Source organism: Trachymyrmex septentrionalis, unplaced genomic scaffold (genome assembly GCF_001594115.1).
Source record: "Trachymyrmex septentrionalis isolate Tsep2-gDNA-1 unplaced genomic scaffold, Tsep1.0 scaffold9, whole genome shotgun sequence".
Taxonomy (NCBI): Eukaryota; Metazoa; Arthropoda; class Insecta; order Hymenoptera; family Formicidae; genus Trachymyrmex; species Trachymyrmex septentrionalis.
In genome coordinates this window covers 182536-202762 of record NW_017306091.1, presented here as the reverse complement: position 1 = coordinate 202762, position 20227 = coordinate 182536, and the positions used below count along the sequence as shown (strand labels likewise).

Here is a 20227-nt window from a genome sequence, read left to right as displayed (position 1 = left end):
GAGTACTAACCTTTGCTTGAAACGTGTCAAAATTTTAAGTCGATCGGACTAGAAACAGCTGAGTTATCGAGGTTAGAGTAAAGTCGTTTTGTAGTTTGTTTAAAAAATCCTTTTTCACCAAGACAATGCACCCTGCCACAAGTCGATGAAAACAATGGCAAAATTGAACGAATTGGGCTTTGATCTGCTTCCCCACCCCCCATACTCGCCAGATTTAGCCCCCAGTGACTACTGGCTCTTTGCTGATCTTAAAAAAATGCTCCAGGGAAAAAGATTTGGCTCAAATAAGGAGGTCATCGCTGAAACTGAAACTTATTTTGAAGCGAAAGATAAATTTTTTTATAAACATGGTATTGAAATGTATCACCCTAAAAGGTGATTATGTTGATGAATAAAAAAAAATTTTGCAAAAAAATTGTTTTCATTGTTAGTCTCGGGACTTATTGATCCATGTGTTATGTTTTTTGACAATGAATTAAGATGAAGATGTAAATGACGACGCAGTCATTTCAGGGTCACGAAAGTAGAAGTTATTAAAAAGTTGAAAAATAAACGGATGGCGCGCGATTCGAGTTTTCCGATGAAAAATCGGCTATTAATAAAGTAATAGGTCTGTCATTATAATAAATAGCGGTGATTCCGAGAAACTTTTGTAGCGCTGCGTGACGATATTATCGCGTGTCAACGTGAAGTACGTTGGGAGGCGGTTTAAAGTGAGATTTTATATGACGCGCGGCGCGACCACGACCGTGCGAGTCCTGAAACCGCAGAGATTGTGTGCGCGGGTCGGCGTTGTTAACGTCACGTTCCGAATAAACGACCGCCTCGGTGGTGACGACAACAAATGCCTCTTAACGCTGTATCCTTACTCGCTACGCGCCTCGCGATTGAGAGGCTCTTATGGGTTAGGACTATTAATTATTCACAACCGTAATACTTGTTGCAATCGTTAACGTACGGTGGACGTACGCACGTCTACCGAGGTCTACCTAAAAACGCGCGTACGGTTATTTCTCCGTTTTGTCGTTGGTAGAAGAAAAGCACGCCTCCTTCTTTCGCCGACGCACACTAAATCGTCGTCGGACAGTTACTTGACGATCCGTTCCACGGAAATATTTGCGCTCGTGCAAATCGAGAAGAGACGGGCAACTCTGCGCGCGACGAAGAAAGAAACGACAATGGCTTCTCGCGAGACCTCCTCGATGACCCCGATTCCATTACAATCCCCCGGTATCGAGCATTATTGATTTAATGATGAATCTCAATTACACGCTCATGGGGGGTAATTCAATCATTAATCATTTTCCAGCACAGCTAGATTGATCATCGAAGCCGCAGAAGGAAAGAAACGACGGTTACAGCTTCTTGCGGGACCTCCTCGATGGCCTCGATTCTATTACGATCCCGGTATCGAGGATTATATCGATTTAATGATAAATCTCATTTACACGCTCACGAAAGCTAATTCGATCGTTAATCATTCTCCGGCACAGCTAGATTGATCATCAAAACCATAGAAGAGAGAAAATTCATGGAGAGCTGACGAAATTTTACATAATGACATGCGGGAAAGGTGGTCGCCGGCCAGCACAGGAAGCATAATTTCCTTTATCACTCCCGCAGAAAGTTTCCCTTCAACTTTCTCCCTTGAAAGCTCTTCAGGGTCGGATTAGCCGCCGGCTCGGCTGCCAATCTTGATTGCGATGCGCTTCGTGAATTTCTAGGATGAAACCATCCATTTTCTCGACGTTTTCTTGGGATTCCTGATAAATTTTCAGGGAAGTACCGACGGTAAGTGCACATCGTTCTTCGGGCTCTCTCGAAGCCACGGCAATCCGTTATACTAGTTGAAGAAAATTTTCAAGATTCTTGTGGCGTTGAACTTTTCGTTCCATAAAAAAAGAAAAAAAAAAAAAGAAATTTACTTTGAAAGTCGTGCAATAATTCAAAAACTTTGAAAATTTTTTGTGAATGTTTGATTTAGGAGTCAAGTATACTAAGGATAGATTAATTGGTTCTATCAATTCCAATAATTTTCGCGAAAACAACCTTTAATCTTTCAGTTACGTTTACGACATGAAAATTTACTGTCCGAAGAAAATTTGCGTATATTTCTCTCTTCTTACGACATAAATGATAGTTGCAATACGTTTCTTTGGTATAGAGAATTATGGCCGTGCTTTCTTCATCGCCACTCACCGGATAAACATAATTATTCAGGTTAATAGGATCGATACCTTAATTAAACGCGGTGGAGGAAAATAAATTATCAAGTTTCGTAGAGTTAGCTCGTGACTTGGTGTAAAACGGTAATAAACCTGCGAATTTACTGATAACTTACTTTCCGGAGTTCACGCTCCGCGACGCTTCGTCGTCGTTTCGTTTAACATCGCCGTCGTCTCTGTGCCGACTGCGTTTCAAGTTTCCGCCGCGAAACATAACGAGCTGTCCGCGAACAAGCGGAGATCGAGGGGGAGGGGGGAGGTATTTGAACGCGAGACATTTGAATTTCCATTAATTTACGAGACGTATCCTATCCCTGTCATGATACGACGAGCGACGCGCTTTTCCCTGGACGAAGAACTTACTTAACGACTCCTGTTGGCTAGCAGACGGAAATCCCGTGAGTATAGAAGTCGTAGTGACGTAGAGGCTATTATAACCGATCACCGCTCGAGGTATCTCGTGGCTCGCGAAGATATTCGCGACGACCGGACGAACACCCGAACGAAATCGCGAGGATCCTCCTCGTCTGCCAAAGCCCAAGGGCCAAAACGCGACGGCCGCGAGGGCTCTCTCAGCGGATTCGCAGCAGCCGCCTAAACGCCCTTCTATAATCGAGATTGAAGATAGTGTAGATCAGGGGGTTCAGAGCGCTATTGACGTAGCCGAGCCACGTGATGAAGTACACCATCCTCTCAGACGGGCAGCAGGCCGGGCAGAACGGCACGATGACGTACATGAGGAAGAACGGCAGCCAGCAGACGACGAAGACACCCATGATGACACCCAGGGTTCTCGCCGCGCGTCTTTCCTTGGACAACGAGATCCGCTGTCGCTCCTCGATGAACTGGTAGACGGTCGAGGTGTCGGGGATGGCGTCGCCAGCGCCGGCACCCCGCCTGGTGGACGCAGTGGTACGACGATCGTTGTCACCTATCGTCACTTCGGTAGGCTCGTCGTCGATCAGCGATGGCTTCGCCTGTAGACGGGGCGTCGAGCGTTCATTGTGATTCGTCTCCGAGCTGACCGACTCCTCGGCGTCGTCGGTCTCGCGGTGTCTGGTGGACTGCACCGGACCGAGCCTGCTCTGTCGGGCCCGTTCCCGTAGTCTCCTACGCGTCGCCAAGAAGATCTCCAGGTAAACCAAGCTCATCAGCAGCAGCGGTATAAAGAACGAGCCCAAAGACGAGTATATAACGTAGCCCTGCCGTCTGGTGAGCTGACAGGGGGTGCCTGGTTCCAATTCCTCCGGCCAGTCGTTCCAACCGGCTAACGGCGGTGAGCTGATCGCACCCGAGAGGATCCACACGCCCGCGATTGTCCCGAGGACTCGTTTCAGGGTGCGTTTCTGGGCGTAATTAATCGGATCGGTGATCGCCCAATAACGGTCCAGCGCGATCGCGCATAAATTGAGGATACTGGCGGTGCAGCAGAGCACGTCACATGTCAGCCACAGCTTGCACAGATGAATGCCGAAGATCCATTTGCCCAGTAGCAGGTAGGCTACGTTGAATGGCATGACGAGTATCGCCACCGCGAGATCGGCCACCGCCAGCGAGACGATGAAGAAGTTCTGGACAATCCGAAGCGGCCGGTACGTGAACACGCTCAGGATCACCAGTGCGTTGCCGAACACCGTCGCCAGTACGAGGAAGCCCAAAGTCAACGTGGCTGCCACCGCCTCCCACGTTGGCAGATTCGAGCCCGTCTCCTCTTCCGGGACGCTGCAGCCTCCGACTTCATAATCTTCCGACATCGTTCCGCCGGACTCTCCGCTCGAGTTCATGTCGTCCAGGATACCCTCTGTAAGTTAAGTTGGTTACATTATGCAGTCGTCATATTGTAAGTGAATTCTTCTCACGTATTTTCTTTCTCTCTCTTTTTAGTTTGTTTTAATTGTCGAACGGTATCCAATAACAGCGCTACATTTGTAACATGAATCCGTAATTCTGATACTAAAGAGTTATAGTTTAACGTTCGGTTTAAATATACAAATGTCAACTTGATTATGAAATCGAATGTTCAGTTAACGAATACTAAATATATTTATACAGATCACATGATATTTAAATAACGTTCGATGGAACGTGGAATACATTCAATACAAAATCACGGCTGAATTTCTCGAAACGTTTCACGCGTAATACGATTCTAAGGTTTGAAATGTCTTTTCGAACGAAAATTAATACAGACTTCACGTTCTTTTGCGAAATTTTACGCGGTTGCGGAAATCGGTTGGTATTTGCCAATCCAATTCGCTTATTTTAGACAAACTTTTTGGTCGGCGGTAACATAGATTTACAAGTTGAGATAGAAATCAAACCGCTAAAGAGATACGCGTATCGTGTGTGTGTGTGTGTTTTACAAGTATGTGATGCCTGCCAAAGAAACTCAAAAGTTCCGAAAGTTTCGCAATCTTTTTATCGTCAATTATTCGTGCAGATCAAAGTGAGTTCCAGAAAAAATGTTCAGCGACAATTAAAAAAATAAAGATGTGTGTATTCTCTGTCATTCGATTTAAGAGATATTTATCTTTCATCTCACTTCCATTTCATTCTATTTTTTTAACTCGCTAACGCTTTTATTTATACAGAGAATTTAAATTTTTTATTATTGCTGGTCAATAATTCTTGCAGATTTATCGTTCAATTTATTTAGACATATATTTTTATTTTTTTTGCAACATACATAGATACGCTGCATAAATAAATGGATCCGTATGGTCACAGGGTTAAGTAATCATCATTATTCGCATGTATATTTAACAAAACCCGAACGCGTAACTGTAAATGGTTTGTAAATGTAACAATAGGTAAAATCGTTAATGTCCCTGATAAATCGCGACGTCAAGCATCCCACACACACACACGGCGGCGCTTTTTCTCTGTGTCATAAATTATTAGGTCGCAGATTGCGGCGTATACATGTATTCCGCACGCACGAGGTATTATTTTCTGCACGAGAGCCCGCGGTAAGTTTGAGAGCGCGGAAAATGTTTCCATTTTCGTGCTTTGAGTGTTCGACAAGCAGCCCGGCTTTGTCGCGCCCTCGGTACAGGAAACGTCGCCAATAAAAACATAAAGTTTAACGATACGCGTACACATAGCGTCACTGAGAAAAACGGTCGACGCAATGAACACTGTGTGAAACGGTAAGACATTATTTCTCATAGAAATTTTGTGCGTCACGAACCGCGCGTTGAAAACCTCCTGTTCGATATCGAGCCGGGCGTTGAAGAAGCCTGCCACGTTCAGCGGGTTTCTTAAATCTAACTTCTTTCTTTCCTTTGAAGAGATAGCGATCGCAAAGAGAAATGGGTCACGCGGAATAACATTTTTCACGTTCCCTTACTTCCGTGTAATTACCACTTGGAAATCCGGGAAAACATCACTCCTCCGTATAACTCCGTTCTGTTTGCCGCTCGTCGTGTCAAAACCGTCGGGTACTTCATCATCCGAGGGTACTCGGAATTTCTCTCTCTCTCTCTCTCTCTCTCTCTCTCTTTCTCTCTCTCTCTCTGTCTCTCACTCTCTCCCCTCTCTCTCCCCTCTCTCTCATTTCTCTAACTTCTCTCTTTCGGCTTCTGTATGCCAACCAGAGCACGAGGGGACTGTCAAACTTCATTATTACACATGCTCGTCTACGAGGTAAATATTGATTTAGTTAATGCGGAAAGGGGACGAAAGTACCACGATACAGGGGGAGTGTTTTTTTCAGATGAGAGCTCAGCAAACGCTTTTAATAACAGCCCCTACAAATCAACGAACCGCGAAATGCGCGATGGAAAAAAGAAAAGAATCGTATCGCGATTAGAAGATATCAATCGTCAGGGAAATCAGTGGAATTTACCCGTCGGAGCACTCTCAAGAATCAGCCGGAAATGTTCCGGATCGGCTATTTGCAGCTAAAGCAGCGTATCGCAGCTGTATTTGATTAAAGCAATCACGGAACTTTCATAATACGTAACATCGTTCGAAATCGGCTTTGTAAGCTTATCCCATTTGATCGATTGCTGTAAAGGCGTGTTCTTCATTCCGATGGAAGTTCTCGTGTTGCAGCCGCAGGAAGAGGAGATGATCGGCCGACTTTAAATCGATTTGTATTGCGTGCCATTTACCGGTAGAAGTATGTACACACTACGCGATTGATCGTTTCGATTCAAGCACGAAGTTATTAGTAACGTAATATTCAGCACACGCACGAATTTATTCTTCGTAACGACACGCAACGCGCTCACTCCCAAGAAATCGTCGCGTAACAATAAGCGAGTTCAAGACGGCAAAGTGGCTAGGCATGCCTGCCGAGCGAATGAGCATAATTGCTTCTTACCTGTGGATGCAACCAATCATGTTTAATCGCTCGGCAAGCAAACCCAGCCGCTTTGCCGACTCGAACTCGTTCAATTATAAACTTTCTAATATTTAAAATTGCGAAAAATTCATTAATCACGCATCCCGATTTTTCATTAGTGGTTAACTTGTGGTTAAACTTAACCACTGACGTTTCACTCAGGCCCGGTTTTTCATTACCCGATTAACTTGTGGTTAAGCTCAACCCCGCTGTTTCACCCCAACGGGCGTCATCCATGACATCGTCACAGATGAAGCCCATTGGATAAAACAAATCACAAGTTAACCAAATAATGAAAAACGAGCCTAAGACATAGTCCGGCGAATGCGCAGAGTTTGAAGACTTACGGATAATATGAATTATTTCGCCACGAGTATTTCTAGCTGAGAAATATATGTACACGTAATTCTGCGCGTGACAGTTCACCAGTGAAATTCGCTCGACTGCATATTACAAGTTTTCGTAAAAAAAAAAAAAAAAGCAAGAAAAAAAGAGAAATAAAGTTAGAGTTCGCATCGCCGACAGCGTCCATGACTGAACGCGTCGTCCCAAACAATTCGATTACAACTCCATCGCCAACGGGGTTTCGCACCTTCAACTGAATTACAGGCCCGAATACAGGATCGTCATTCAGAAAAAATTGCACCAGCGTCGAAATTTTCCTAAAACGTTCAATGGTCTGCGCGTACGCATTTTGCTCTCCGGATGCTGGAATTTTCAGGCTAGAGTGGATTAAAGGCAGCTCGTCGTCTACCGTAGCGAACCCACACATAAATTGCCGCCCTTAAAATTCTGTGAGGCGTGGATTGAAAAGGCTGCATATTTTTCGTCGATATCGCGTGACGTGAGATAAATTTCGCGCAATCGATAAATTCTATTTTATCGTGCCACAATGTAATACAGTACAGCGTTACATCGCCGACGCCGACCACATCCTTATGCGTTGTTGCACACGAATACAAGGGTGAATACGTCAGCGTATCTTACGTTATGGAGCAGCAATTATGTACATTCCTGTTACATTTTTTAATCGATTACACACATTGTTTCGCTGGAATGTATATTTTTTGTAAAAACAGGAAATCCTATGAAACTAATCGTTTAAAACCGTTTATTTGATTCTATTCAAATTGAGACTATTGATTCTATTCAAAATGTCCCCACATATTCAACTCAAACTTACGGCTGATTGAACATTACCAGTAATAATCAGAAATTTGTAAAGTACATATCGAGGTGAATGCAGATATTTACAAAGATATTTTTTCATTCGTTCAACTTGTTAAGAAATATTTTGGTTAATTTATTGGATAGCGTAGCTTCAACATAGAATTTCACTTTGTTTAAGTTTGTAACTAGAATAATTAAAGTGCGTCAACCATAGAGTAACTCATAGTTGTTCCCGAATTTGGATTAGAATGGGAAATACAATCGATTCCAATTCTAAAACCTAGTTAAAATAACATTTTGTATATTGTTGTAATATCGTATCATTGCTTCGTCCTGATAATATTACTAAATCGCACACCATCCGTATTTTATTTAGAATTAAATTTCTCTTTTTATTTTCCAAAAATATTTATCCGTCATTTTTTCGCTCTGTATTTTTTAAATTAAAATCTGTATAATATGAAAAAAAAAGTTTTATATAATAAAACGGAGAGGTTTTAAAACAAGGCACGTATTTCTTTGGGTGTCCAATGTTAAATCGCTCTCCGCTCTCTTTCAATGTTTTTTTTTCTTCTAGTGAGCGTAAAATAATAATAATTAACCCCGTAAAAATGACTTCTCTCGTATATTTCGAGTGCACTCGAGCAGCACGCTCGTAATATTTTCCTATCAGGGACACGACGCCGTACTCGCGCAATGACAAAAGACTATTGATTTCATGAGTATAACATGAGACAATAATAAGCGAATAATACTATTAAAATTATACGCGCGGCGTATTAGCGTGTGTCGTTCACTTCATTAGTAAATCAAACGTTAACTCGTAATGTTTCGAGTGCGGAGTATTAACAGAGGAATGCTATGCCTCTGTCTCTCAATAGCAATCGATGAGGCGCAATTGGCATGAACGCGAAAGGGCACTTGTCGAATATTTGGAGTCTGTTCTGACATTAATCACGAAACAGGTCATGGATTGTAAATCGTTTGGGTAATTAAAAAGTTATTTCATTTTCAGTTTGTATACGCCCTATATATGACCTGACTAATATTTATCGTATCAATATTTAAAAAATGTTTATTTTAACGATAACACGTTAAACAAATATCCACCGCCAATAAGCTGTGTATATGACAAATTTGAATTGTGAAGCGAAAATGATAAACTTTTGCTAACAGAAGAGGCCCACAATCAGTAATTTTTTCAGTCGTACAATCGCGCTACCATACCATAAAGTCAATTGTACTCATTGCGAACAAAATCAAAATGCAGTCGGGGGGCTTGAAAAATAAGTCGGAAACCGGAAGAAGAAAGTTGCCAGCGAAGTACTCTAAAATAATTGGATTTCCTGGACGAAGTCGTGGCCTTAATTCTTGACTGACAAAATTATCTCCGTCGTTCTCGAGATCTAGCTATCTTTCAGCTACTGCTTTTATGATGCAATCTCTCTGTGAATGACAAAGCACTTACTATTAAGTCCACCGCTATGCGTTTGGTCTTTAATGCGAAACCGTCAAAGATACATTGCGTCACATCTTGATTTCCTGCCCCCCCGCTTGCGATGATCGACGATCGATCGGCTGATTTCAGCAAGGATCGCAGATCAAATTGATCATTGGCTCCCACGGATTACACCATCTGTGTGCAATAAAAGACAGAATCATTTACACTTTGAAATGTCCTTTATAAATTCATTGAAATGAGATTGTAATTGAATTGACTTTTGATATATTCTACTCTTAATATAATATGTACAGCGGAATAAATTTCTTTTCCATTGATAATCAGAAATTGAATTTTGAACAAATATACGAAGGGAGTCAGTTTTATGTGAGCCTCTATACCTCGCTGTATCATGCATAACTGATTTTCATATTGTTATCGTATTCTGTACAAATATGTGACAAATAAAAATAGAATTACGTCGGTATCGCAGTACTCGTTTTGCGCGAATGCAATAAAATGGAACGCGCAAATACATGGCAAATGCATCGAAAAGTTTGTCCGATCTTTTTTTTTCCCCCCCCGAAGGACGCAGAGGATTTTACTGCGGTAAGGAAGAGAAATTTAATTCGAGACTTAACCCAGTTTCGGAAGAATGTGCATGAAGATTTACCCGTACGTACCATTTACATTTGCAACAGGAAACTTTACAATAGGAAATTTATATTGTAAAAACAAACGCGGTATACAACTGACTGATTATATAGGTACAGACATACTGTTTTGCAAATTTCTCGCGGGAACACAAGGTGATAAAAATTATTCTGCAAAGAATAAAACTGTTTTTATCCGTGTATGGTCACTGTTATAAACGAAAAAAAGAAAAAAAAAACTTTACGTCCGGAAATTCGAGTAGGTTAAACAAAGAAAAACGGTGCTAGAGAACGATATAAAAGTATTATAAAAGTGCTTGCTGCGTGTCTTTTGACCTTAAATTACAGCACATCCGTCATATTTACGTTTCCTAGCATTCTCTTCCTTATTACTTTCCTTATTCCTGTAAAAATAAAATGTTAATTTCAACTTAAAGACGCATAGTGGATTTTCTGAGACATGCAAAAATGTTAAAATTAATATTTTTGTGTTAATTTTGACATTTTTGCATGTCTCGGAAAATCCACTATACGACTATAAGTTAAAATTAACATTTTATTTTTTACAGTGTACTTTCCTTATTTATTTGTTTATTCATTAATTTTTACAATATTGTATCAGGAAGAGATAATATAACGATATAACGATGTAATGAAAATTTTGATTTCTAAAAATAAATAAAGGTTCGTGCTACCTCGTTATCACGCCAGCGTGCTAAATTGATGTTTACGCTAACATATTCACGGCGCTATAACTGTGTAAAGTAATGTAAGAAAGGTTATAAAATAAATGAAGATTGCGCAATATAACAGTAATATAACAAATATATTATAATCATTATATGTATAGGGGCATATTATAGCTGCGATTTGCGGAACTACGGATGTTCTTGCCGGGTTAAATAAGGACGGCCGCTTTACGGGTGACAATAGTCGATTTTAGCAGCTAAGGGGTTAAATCTACGTTGCGGCACGTTCTGCGTATTTCAGCTGTAGCAAACTTCCACTTTGGAAAATGTTCGATTTTCTGGAAGGAGGACAAACGTCTGCGCGCATAAGGACCGAGAAAACAAAAGGGAGATTTAAATCGTATGACACGGAATGTCACCAGCAAGTTTCTATCGTAAAATGAAATTTCGACGGTGCAGCTCGACAAAGGAAGAAACGCATTTATAAAAGAGAGACGTCGAATCTTTCTAACGAAAGTACGATGGCATGTAGCTGAGAGATAAAATATATTGCGCGGAGTATTATTTAATAAGTATATAAGTATAATAAGTTCCAGGACACGCTTTTGATGAATGTGCGGATTTAAATTTAATTCGTGATCCACGTCCAACATCATCTTGGTAGAAAGTAACGTATAACTTTATCTCAGAAAATCTCTTTACAGGCAGAAACTTTTACAAGAAAAAAAATATCGAGTTAGAATATAAGAGAAAATTAATGAAGGACCCATTAAGTAAGAATAAAAAGATAAAACGAAAAAAAAAAAATGTTACAACGTGTTGTAAAAGGTACATACGAAGGCAACAGGCGTTTCTAGGAGAAATTTATATCTTATACATTGTTTCCATCGTAAATTCGTATCCCATTTACTACCCTAGTAGGATCTCGAACTCACTACTCACTGAACTGGCATATCGATTCCTACGGGATTCATCTCTCAATCGAATTTACTCGTAAATGTACGCAAGAGATAGCAGACTGGCGATTGACCTGACTGAAATTTATGATCTCGAGCAAAATTCTCTGCGAAATGATCGAAATAGTCGGCTGTTCATATAAAATCCAGTCCCATAAGATTCTGCCAAGTAAATACGTGAAACAGGAGAAATAAATAAGTAATGCGTGAAACAAGTATCAACGCCAGGATACTTTAATGGTAAATACAATAGTTTTGAGCGCTAACGATAAGAACTTTCCCACTGTTTCAAATAGCCGGCCTTTCGTTGATTCAGGTTTAAGTTTGCACGTGTTCTAGTCGCTTCGCATTATGCGGCTGGTTTGACAGAGTAATTGTAATTCTGATAAGTTATGTCTGATTATTTCGTTATCCGACACACGTCACTTCTGCAATAAAGTTCCAATTTCGAATTGATTCGATATTTTATTTTTCCTCATTGCAATTGTGTCCCAGCGCGATATTACGTCATGCTTTACAATTTCTGATAGACGTAATTTAGCTGCACGACAAGCAGCAGAGAATATGAGAAATGTGTTTGAGTGTATAAATCAGAAGTATAGAACATTCATAGGAAGCTTGCTATGACCACTGTGCATGCGTCGTCGAATATATTTCATATTTCAGAACGAAACGAGTTTAACGTAATAAAAAGAAGAATTGAACAGGATATTATCGTGCCGCGTATACAGTCGTCGCTCCATCATGTATTTTCCTTGCCAGATTTCGTTGATGGATCCTTCTCATAGGGAAATTGCTGTTCGCTCTGAGGGAGCTTTCTTAGTCCGCTGATCTATCTTTCACGCACAAAGGTTGCAGAGGGTATAAGCTGCTTACGGACCTTATATTTTTTATAAATTGAAATTTCGAATGGATTTAATCGAATCAAGAGATACGATAACGCTATTCTTCACGTTTGTATCATATATCTGTTTTGCCTCTCGCATTACCAGCGCGATATCAACAAATTTTATTCTCGCCCAGGATAACTTTTCCAACTTTAATTATAACAAACACTTACATAATATTAAAACCGGCTGTTTAAAAGCGCGACTCCGCGAGCAACATTATATGCTACCCACTATATGTATAAAGCAATGATGATAATTTACATATTCGCGCAAGTCGGATGTTATTTTAGTTACGCCGCAAAGTTTTACCGCTAAAACTGAAAGATAATTTATACGAGTAAGTGTAAGCTACTTCCAATTGTTCATACTCAACCGCGGGAGCTTTATCTTCATAATTTTCGATACTTTCGTACGTAATTGAACTTTTTCTTGTAAAGTTCGAAATTATATCGACTCCCCTGAGGCCTGGTGTTCTTCGAAGAACTATATAAAGTTATGTGCAAGTGCTTTAGCTAAAATAGGTCATTTAACTATCGTAAAATATACATAAGCTTTTATACGATTATATATAATAAGAGCGTGAAGATATAAAATGCTAACAATGGTACGTCGTAGAAATTAAACTTAGAGAAGAACGAAAAGAGTAGAGAACTTCTATAATTCAACTTGTTTCTCTACCGAGAAACTACAGTGTTGCAGCTTTTCTCATATTAACGACATCGCTTGTAAGCATTTTAAGCCCGGTACTACCAGCATCTTGAGAATTTAAAGCATATCGAATATGAATGATTTCGTAAAACGAGGATGATCGGCGAGAGAAAAGCGAGAGATTCTCGTTTAAAATTTCACTAGATCTCCCTTAGTAACAAAGCTCTTTATCCTTCTCTCGATTTTATCACTTTTACGATGATAAAAGAACGCACCGTAGCGGATACATTGCGCGAACTTCTTCTGCACTTTTACAGACCTTTGTATCTATAGCCGTTATCGTGTCTCCTTTTCCTGATATTTACATAACTAAAATCGCCCATCACTACAAACAATGCTTAACATTATCGCAAAATTGCATAACCACATGGACCAACTGCTTCTCTATATGTATTATATTTGTAGACTTCCAGTTAATTACTTGTAATTTTGCCCGGGCTTTGTGAATTTACTGGCCATTTAATGTGTTCTAATACCTCAATGATCAGCGCTGTAGCATATCTAATTACATTATGTATTAGGTTGAAATAAAAGTTCATAGCACTACTTCATTTCTACATCATGTTTACATATTTAAAAAAAAATTTCTATTTTAATTTAACAATTATACTGTTCAATAGAGCAAAGTTTTAGTTCAAACGATTAATTTTTTTAATTGCGATACGATTTTTAATAAAATTTGAATTTTAATTTTAATTTTATGAGCAATTAAAGTCAAAATGCTCTTTTTATTTGATTCGTAATGATAATTCAGTAAGGAAAAAATCTTATGAACGATTTTATGAGGAAAACTTTAAGCTTTCACGTAAAAAACGATTTTATAGAGAAAACTTTAAGCTTTCACGTTAGAAAGTCGACGATTTTTGCAAGTTTTTTGAGCACGTGATAGACTTACAAAAATGTCCCATTTTGTCCAATTCGTAGTTTTCTATTAAAAATTACGTTAAAAATTAGTTTTCTAATAAAAATCAAACTCATAGAAACTAAACAGACGTCATGACCTTTAAAAAGTAGAAATTTTAAGCTATAAAGCTGTTTTTTAAATGTAAATTTCGTTCAATTTGAACGAAGTTACAATTATCTGAATTTTAAAGTTTATTGGCCTACAAACTTTTGTTCCAATCCGATACATATGAAATACTAATTACTTATAAAAATGCGCGATCAAAATGATTACAATCAACATGAAATTCTTAATATCATGATGATTTATAAACTTATAATAAATGACTTATAAACTTAATAATAAATAACACATTAATTATACGTACATACATTAAATAGAAAATATTCTATTGGTGGCAGATTCCACTCACGTGTGTGTGTTAATTAAATTTCAAATCGAAACTTGGGCACAAATTTCAACAAAATTACGAAGTTAAAGCAGCAAAGAGGCGTGATGTAGCATAGAAAGCAATGTTTTCACGAGGATACGTGACAGTTGGAACAAACTAAATAGTTCCCACCGAGTTTATAGATTTTCAGACAAATTGCAACTTTCAGTAATATGTATTTATACGTATTTTTGTAAAAACATTACACGTATTTTAATGGAAACTTACGTAATCTATTATATCTGCAGTATAATCAATTGTAATTACCTATAAATTTAACTCTTTGAAGCTGATATCAAAATCTCTAACAATTACAAAAGCTGAATCTGTAAGATTTATTTAATTTAATCTGTTGGTGCCATTTTCAGTATGGTATTTATACTCGATGTTTCTTTTACTTTATCATTTATAATTTTTATAAATTTTTAATTAATAAAAATATATACATTTGCTCGTTATATTATCGTTATATACTTTTTAATTTGAGAAGAGAATTGTCATAATACCATTTTTAAGCGATATTTATCATAATATTCATGTGATGTGTACGATACAGAGTGGCATTGAAGGAAAAGACTAATTAATTTTAAGGAATCAAAATGATATAACTCTCTCTCGTACAAGAGAATAAATACCAAATATATATATTTTAACAAGAATAATCCAAGTCTGCAAATGTAAAATAAAGAAAATTAAATTGTTTTTGACATTTTTTACAGAGATTTATAATTGAGATTTATATATAATCCAATAAACCCAACTGTCAATTCTCCGGAGGATTATATTAAGTTCCCCGAGATTTAACGTCATTCTTTTTTTACCATTTAACTTAAGAGTGTAACATGAGACTATTTTCTACAAAGATATTTGTCCATTATCGTGTCGCATGTGAAATGTTGTTAACTGTTCGTTTGAAGGTGGACGGAAATATGTGGACAAATTAAACGAACAATTAGGATCCCTTGTCAATTTGACGAAGCAGAGACATAACACCGCAAAGTGTCCTGTCAAAGAGACCAATTTTAGGTCCATTACCACAATAGACAGGCCGAAGGTTTATATAACACACACAAAGAGTCAAATGACAGACACCCGATATGACGAAAATTCTTATTATGAGAGTACTTCTGAGAAAGGATTCTCAGTACAAAAAAAAGTAATTTTTATTATAGATTAGAGATAATAGGGATCTATTCAAATTATTGTGTTAAAAAATTTATTTAAAGTAAAAATTAATGATAAAATGAACCAATGTGTGAACGAATTATGCCAATTTTGATATTTATCGGGAAATGTAATTCTTGACTACGGAGAAAGCAAACCCAATACATTACCGAATCATTTGCACAAGCAAAGGCGTGCGTTGACCTATGATTATTAAAACAGCAATCGATCAACAAGCCGCACGGTTGAATTTCTAATTATACGCGTTTTATTATCCAATATTTCTCATTAATTTTAATCGAGGTTTTATAATTCGACTTATTCGACACAATATTCTGCGATATAATTATCCTCGCAAAAACTTGATTTTCTTTTTAATATCAGAATTACTCAAATGAAGTCGAAGTAAGAAAACTTTGGATTTGGCTCCCAATTAATTTTAATTATATTAATTGCTTTACCTTTCAATAAATATCGCTATGCATTTCACAGTATTTTCAATCAGCGTTATCACACAGTATTTCTCCATTGATATCCGTTGCGGAATTAAAAAAATTATCATGATATGTATCGAGTGGTCTTATTTATAAACCAAAATGTATACATTAATATAAATGTCATTTCGCATGAAACATTTCAATTTAAAATGTGACATAAAAAATCCTATTCATTATTATCCATGTGGCGATATTAAAATTAAACTCGTTTCTATATATTCCGATAGTAATTCGTAAAGAAGAAATCGTGAACGATGTAAAATAATCTTTTTTTACTGAAAAAGCAGTCCTTGATATTTTCATTTTACGATGAATACGAAACGTCCACGATCCTGTGCAATATACATTTTACAGGAATACATAAGATCAATCTTTTATAATTCAAGTTTTGCCGAAAGTCACGTACTGGATGCGCGTCGCGCATTTATTGATCTTCGTGCATTGTGTACGAATTTTCTCACGTCTATTTTTTTTAATCTTTGAACGAAACGTCAACTGATATTAATGAAAACGATCAATTCTATCGATATCTATGAACGAAAGAGGAATTCAATGAAGTAAATAATACTTTGATCTCAAGAAATGACATATTAGATTTAACGACGAACGAGCTATTATCGTGTCGTATACACAGCAATTTTCATTTATCAACGACTACACTCGGTACTCATACTAGAACTATTATCCATACCGAGATCCCGCATGGGTGCGATGGACAACTTGCTTCCGGTCAATCTATTATTGCCGTCCTATATATCGCGCATCAGTACCTTTAGCAATTTGAAAGAGCATCCCTTCCTAATCGATCGCGATATTCCGACCCTCTCGTAGGCATAAATAGTGAAAAAATTCATAGTTTTATGCAAAAAATTTAACGTATCGTTTAATTTGCGTAAGAAATTATTTTTACAGTATTTTTACAGAACACATTTTAATTATTTAACTTGTTCTACAGAGTCTTTCTATAACCATTCTTTTATGGATCAAGCGCGCTTTCTTTTTGAATGCATAAGTAGAATTTTTGAATGCCTCATATAAATTCCGTTTTTGAATTCGTGAATTAATAAATAGATGGAAAATTTAGCAAGTGAAATATTTTCATCACATGCAGGACACAGTTAGCTGAAATTACGCGGCCGTTTATTAATAAAGCTTAAACGGAAACGAGGATTTATGAGATATTTTACAAAATTATTTTATCACACATCGGTATACTTCGTTTGCAGACTAATTGAAAATACAAATATTAAAAAATTCCTGATTTCATTCCTGAATTAGATTCAATCTCGCAGAAATGAATTCCGCAATCCGATTTAATTTGCGTATTTTAAACAAGATTTGTATGACACTTATTCCCCATTATTACGCAGTAATCTTCCCGATCTCGGGGAAAAAAAGCATAGAAAAAAAATCTTCCACGATTCCGCTATTCGATAATGCGGAAATCGTTCCTCGATCGAGAGCGTCTATGATTCCGTATCGCAGGGCATCTGGGTAGTATCGGTAGCGATTTTAAAGGACGACTCGCCGAGCGATATTTACGCGTCTCCGACGGGTGCTCCTACACGATCAGTTATTTATAAAGCCATTCACGATAATCAATAACCTATGCCTCTCTTTCCTATGCGGCGAAAATTCACTAACGTGCCAGCGCACGTCGAGCATCTCCGTCGCAATGGAGCGCGCTTCGTCATTGTAATGGACCTAAAAGCTGTCGTCGAATTACGGCATACAAAGACGAAATATCGCGTGCGCAAATAAATTTGCACGGATTAAGATACGTAGCTGATATATGTAACGTACATTCATAAACACGTATACCGCCCACGCAAATATTTATAAACAATCGTAAATAACATTTGGACGATAAAAAATGGATTACTTGTCTGACAATATTTCACGAAAGGATACAAATGTAAAAAGATGGAGAAAAATTAATCGTGTAAAATTAAAGAACACACACACAGATAGAGTTCTCGCAAAGAGGGAAAAGTGATTATTAAATTCAAATATTAAATTGGATTTCTTTCTACTTTATTCATGAACTTACACAATATTATCTATTAAAAATGTAATCAATAATCTAAATGTATAAAACATCGGCTTTATGTAAAATAAAATCAATACTAATAAATAATAAAAAAGTAAGGAACTGCATAAACAAGATGTCGAATGTTGAAAAACAATTTCCGCGACAATTTTGTTATTAAGAACATAAATTGCGTATCGATGATATATTAAAAATAATTTTTTGGTTTAATTTAATATTTCATTTTCGTTGAAAATCAAAAACATTTTTCGCGTTTCTTTTGCTTGAAAATATTTATATAAAACATATATACGAAAAAAATTGAAACTATATATCGTAATATAACAAATATAAATACATAAATATTCAAAAATTATAAAAAACGCTTGCTGTATAATAATACTTAGTTCAAACATTTCAGTCATTAATAAACATTTGTTATTAAATAATTCAATAAAGAAATGACAATTGAAGTTATGTTTTTGCACGGCTAAATTCATATTTTTTTTAGGACAAATATGGTAACAAGTTTTTGCGTTAAAAGCCATTCCCGATAGCGATAGCTTTTTTGTCCGATTACTCTCACGAGAGAGAGCGTTGAAAAATATTTGAATCATGCGAAAGATAAGCTAGAAAAAGGATAGCACGAATCAGTGTCTGTCTGACTGAAGGTACGTTCTAACTACTTCTTAGCCGAGAGAAGAAACGTCGATGTTCTCGCTATAACCATCTTGTAAAAGCTCTCACGAGACGCGTAACGCTTCTACGTCCCGCCGGATGTATACACAAAATACTCATCTAACATTTGCCGAATTAAGCGACCATTTCGACAATCGCGGCGAAAAAGAATGTACCCAGGGGAAAAAATTGATTCACACAACGCATCGAATTCGTCGAGAGAGATTTTGTCTTTCATTAGCAAATGACAAATCCATCCTGTATTCGTGTCAAAACAACAAAAATTGTTGCGCTGAAAAGAGTCCGACCGCATTAAATTAATTGAAATTTCGATTAAAAGTAAATAAATCAGAATTTTTTGTCTATTAAATTATTTTTAAATCTATCATTTTAATTAAGATAATCAGAATTCTGATTGATACGATCAAAATCATCCGATTCATTCTTCCTCAATCAGAAATTTTCTCAGTACGAGACACTTTGAAGGGCGTACTTGTTACAATCCTCCTATAATTTTATCAAAGTTTTATAAGCCTTATTGAGAGAGAAGTTTGAAAATTACAAAAAGCTAAAGTCAATTCACCTTCGTGCAACCGATCGTCGAGCATCGTATTCTCGAGGGGAGCAACTTCCTTGCGATCGCTGGCGAACGAGTAAAGTACACCAATTTATAGCGAACGTCTGAAGTCGCGAGTATAAATTGCCGACGGCGAGATCGCAGGATCCCCCGGGGAAATAATAGGGTAAATTACGAAGGGATGCGAGGGCCCATTTTCCCTGGTCACCTACCTACCTATCCCGGGCGATCTCTCGACTACGGAGTAGATCGGATAGAAATTCGCGACGGAAATCGTCGGGGAACTCATGGGAATACATGTCTTCGAAGTCGATACGCGTCTATACACACGAACGATTTTCGATCAATCACAAGAGACCCCGAAGATCCCCGACAGGAAATCCGTCGAGGCAGTAGCCACGTCAGACACTTCTTTTATAGAGCATCGGACACAAACTTTCATAGAGCATGCATCGCGGAAGATGTTCGCGTTCGTCGGTACGATCATCGGTGTGTAACTCTCTCGCGAACTCGCTACGACAATCGCGCTGCATCGGTGCAACCGAAAGGACCGAAGGACTTGTCCGATCTGGAAATTGGTACTCTCGTATTCAGCCTCGCGGATCGCACCTGCAATCGTCGAGACGGTCGCGAGAGAACTTCCGCGAGAGCTCGCGGCTCACCACGGCGAGCTCTCGAGGACTCGCGCCGAGAACGGGGGTGGACCCGTTCCTTCGCGTTTCGCCGGACGTTAATCTCCTCTTTCGCGTACCTGAGATCGGTCGATCGGTGGCGCAGGGCGCGGCGGCATCGTCCCGTCACAGCGCGGCGCCGTTCGACGAGCACTGAGCAGCTATTCTGCGCCAACCCGGTTGCGTCGACGTCGAAA

At 38.2% G+C, this 20227-nt stretch overlaps 1 protein-coding gene across 2 annotated transcripts; it reads right to left on the bottom strand.

Annotated features, from left to right (window-relative positions):
- Positions 1-1938: 1938 nt before the first annotated feature.
- On the bottom strand, positions 1939-20212 carry LOC108755980 (tyramine receptor 1). Of its 2 annotated transcripts, XM_018499485.1 has the most exons (3): positions 20111-20212; positions 9212-9379; positions 1939-4026 (listed from the first exon to the last, which is right to left on the bottom strand). In XM_018499485.1, exon 3 carries the CDS (start codon positions 4007-4009, stop codon positions 2798-2800), a length of 1212 nt encoding a protein of 403 aa, XP_018354987.1. In that variant the 5' UTR covers positions 4010-4026; positions 9212-9379; positions 20111-20212; the 3' UTR covers positions 1939-2797. The 2 variants fall into 2 exon arrangements, with proteins under 2 accessions (XP_018354987.1, XP_018354988.1); XM_018499486.1 differs by lacking the exon at positions 9212-9379.
- Between the last annotated feature and the right edge of the window lie 15 nt (positions 20213-20227).

Excerpts from the sequence above, each read along its gene's own strand:
- LOC108755980 (XM_018499485.1), bottom strand. The coding sequence starts at position 4,009 with ATGAACTCGAGCGGAGAGTCCGGCGGAACGATGTCGGAAGATTATGAA.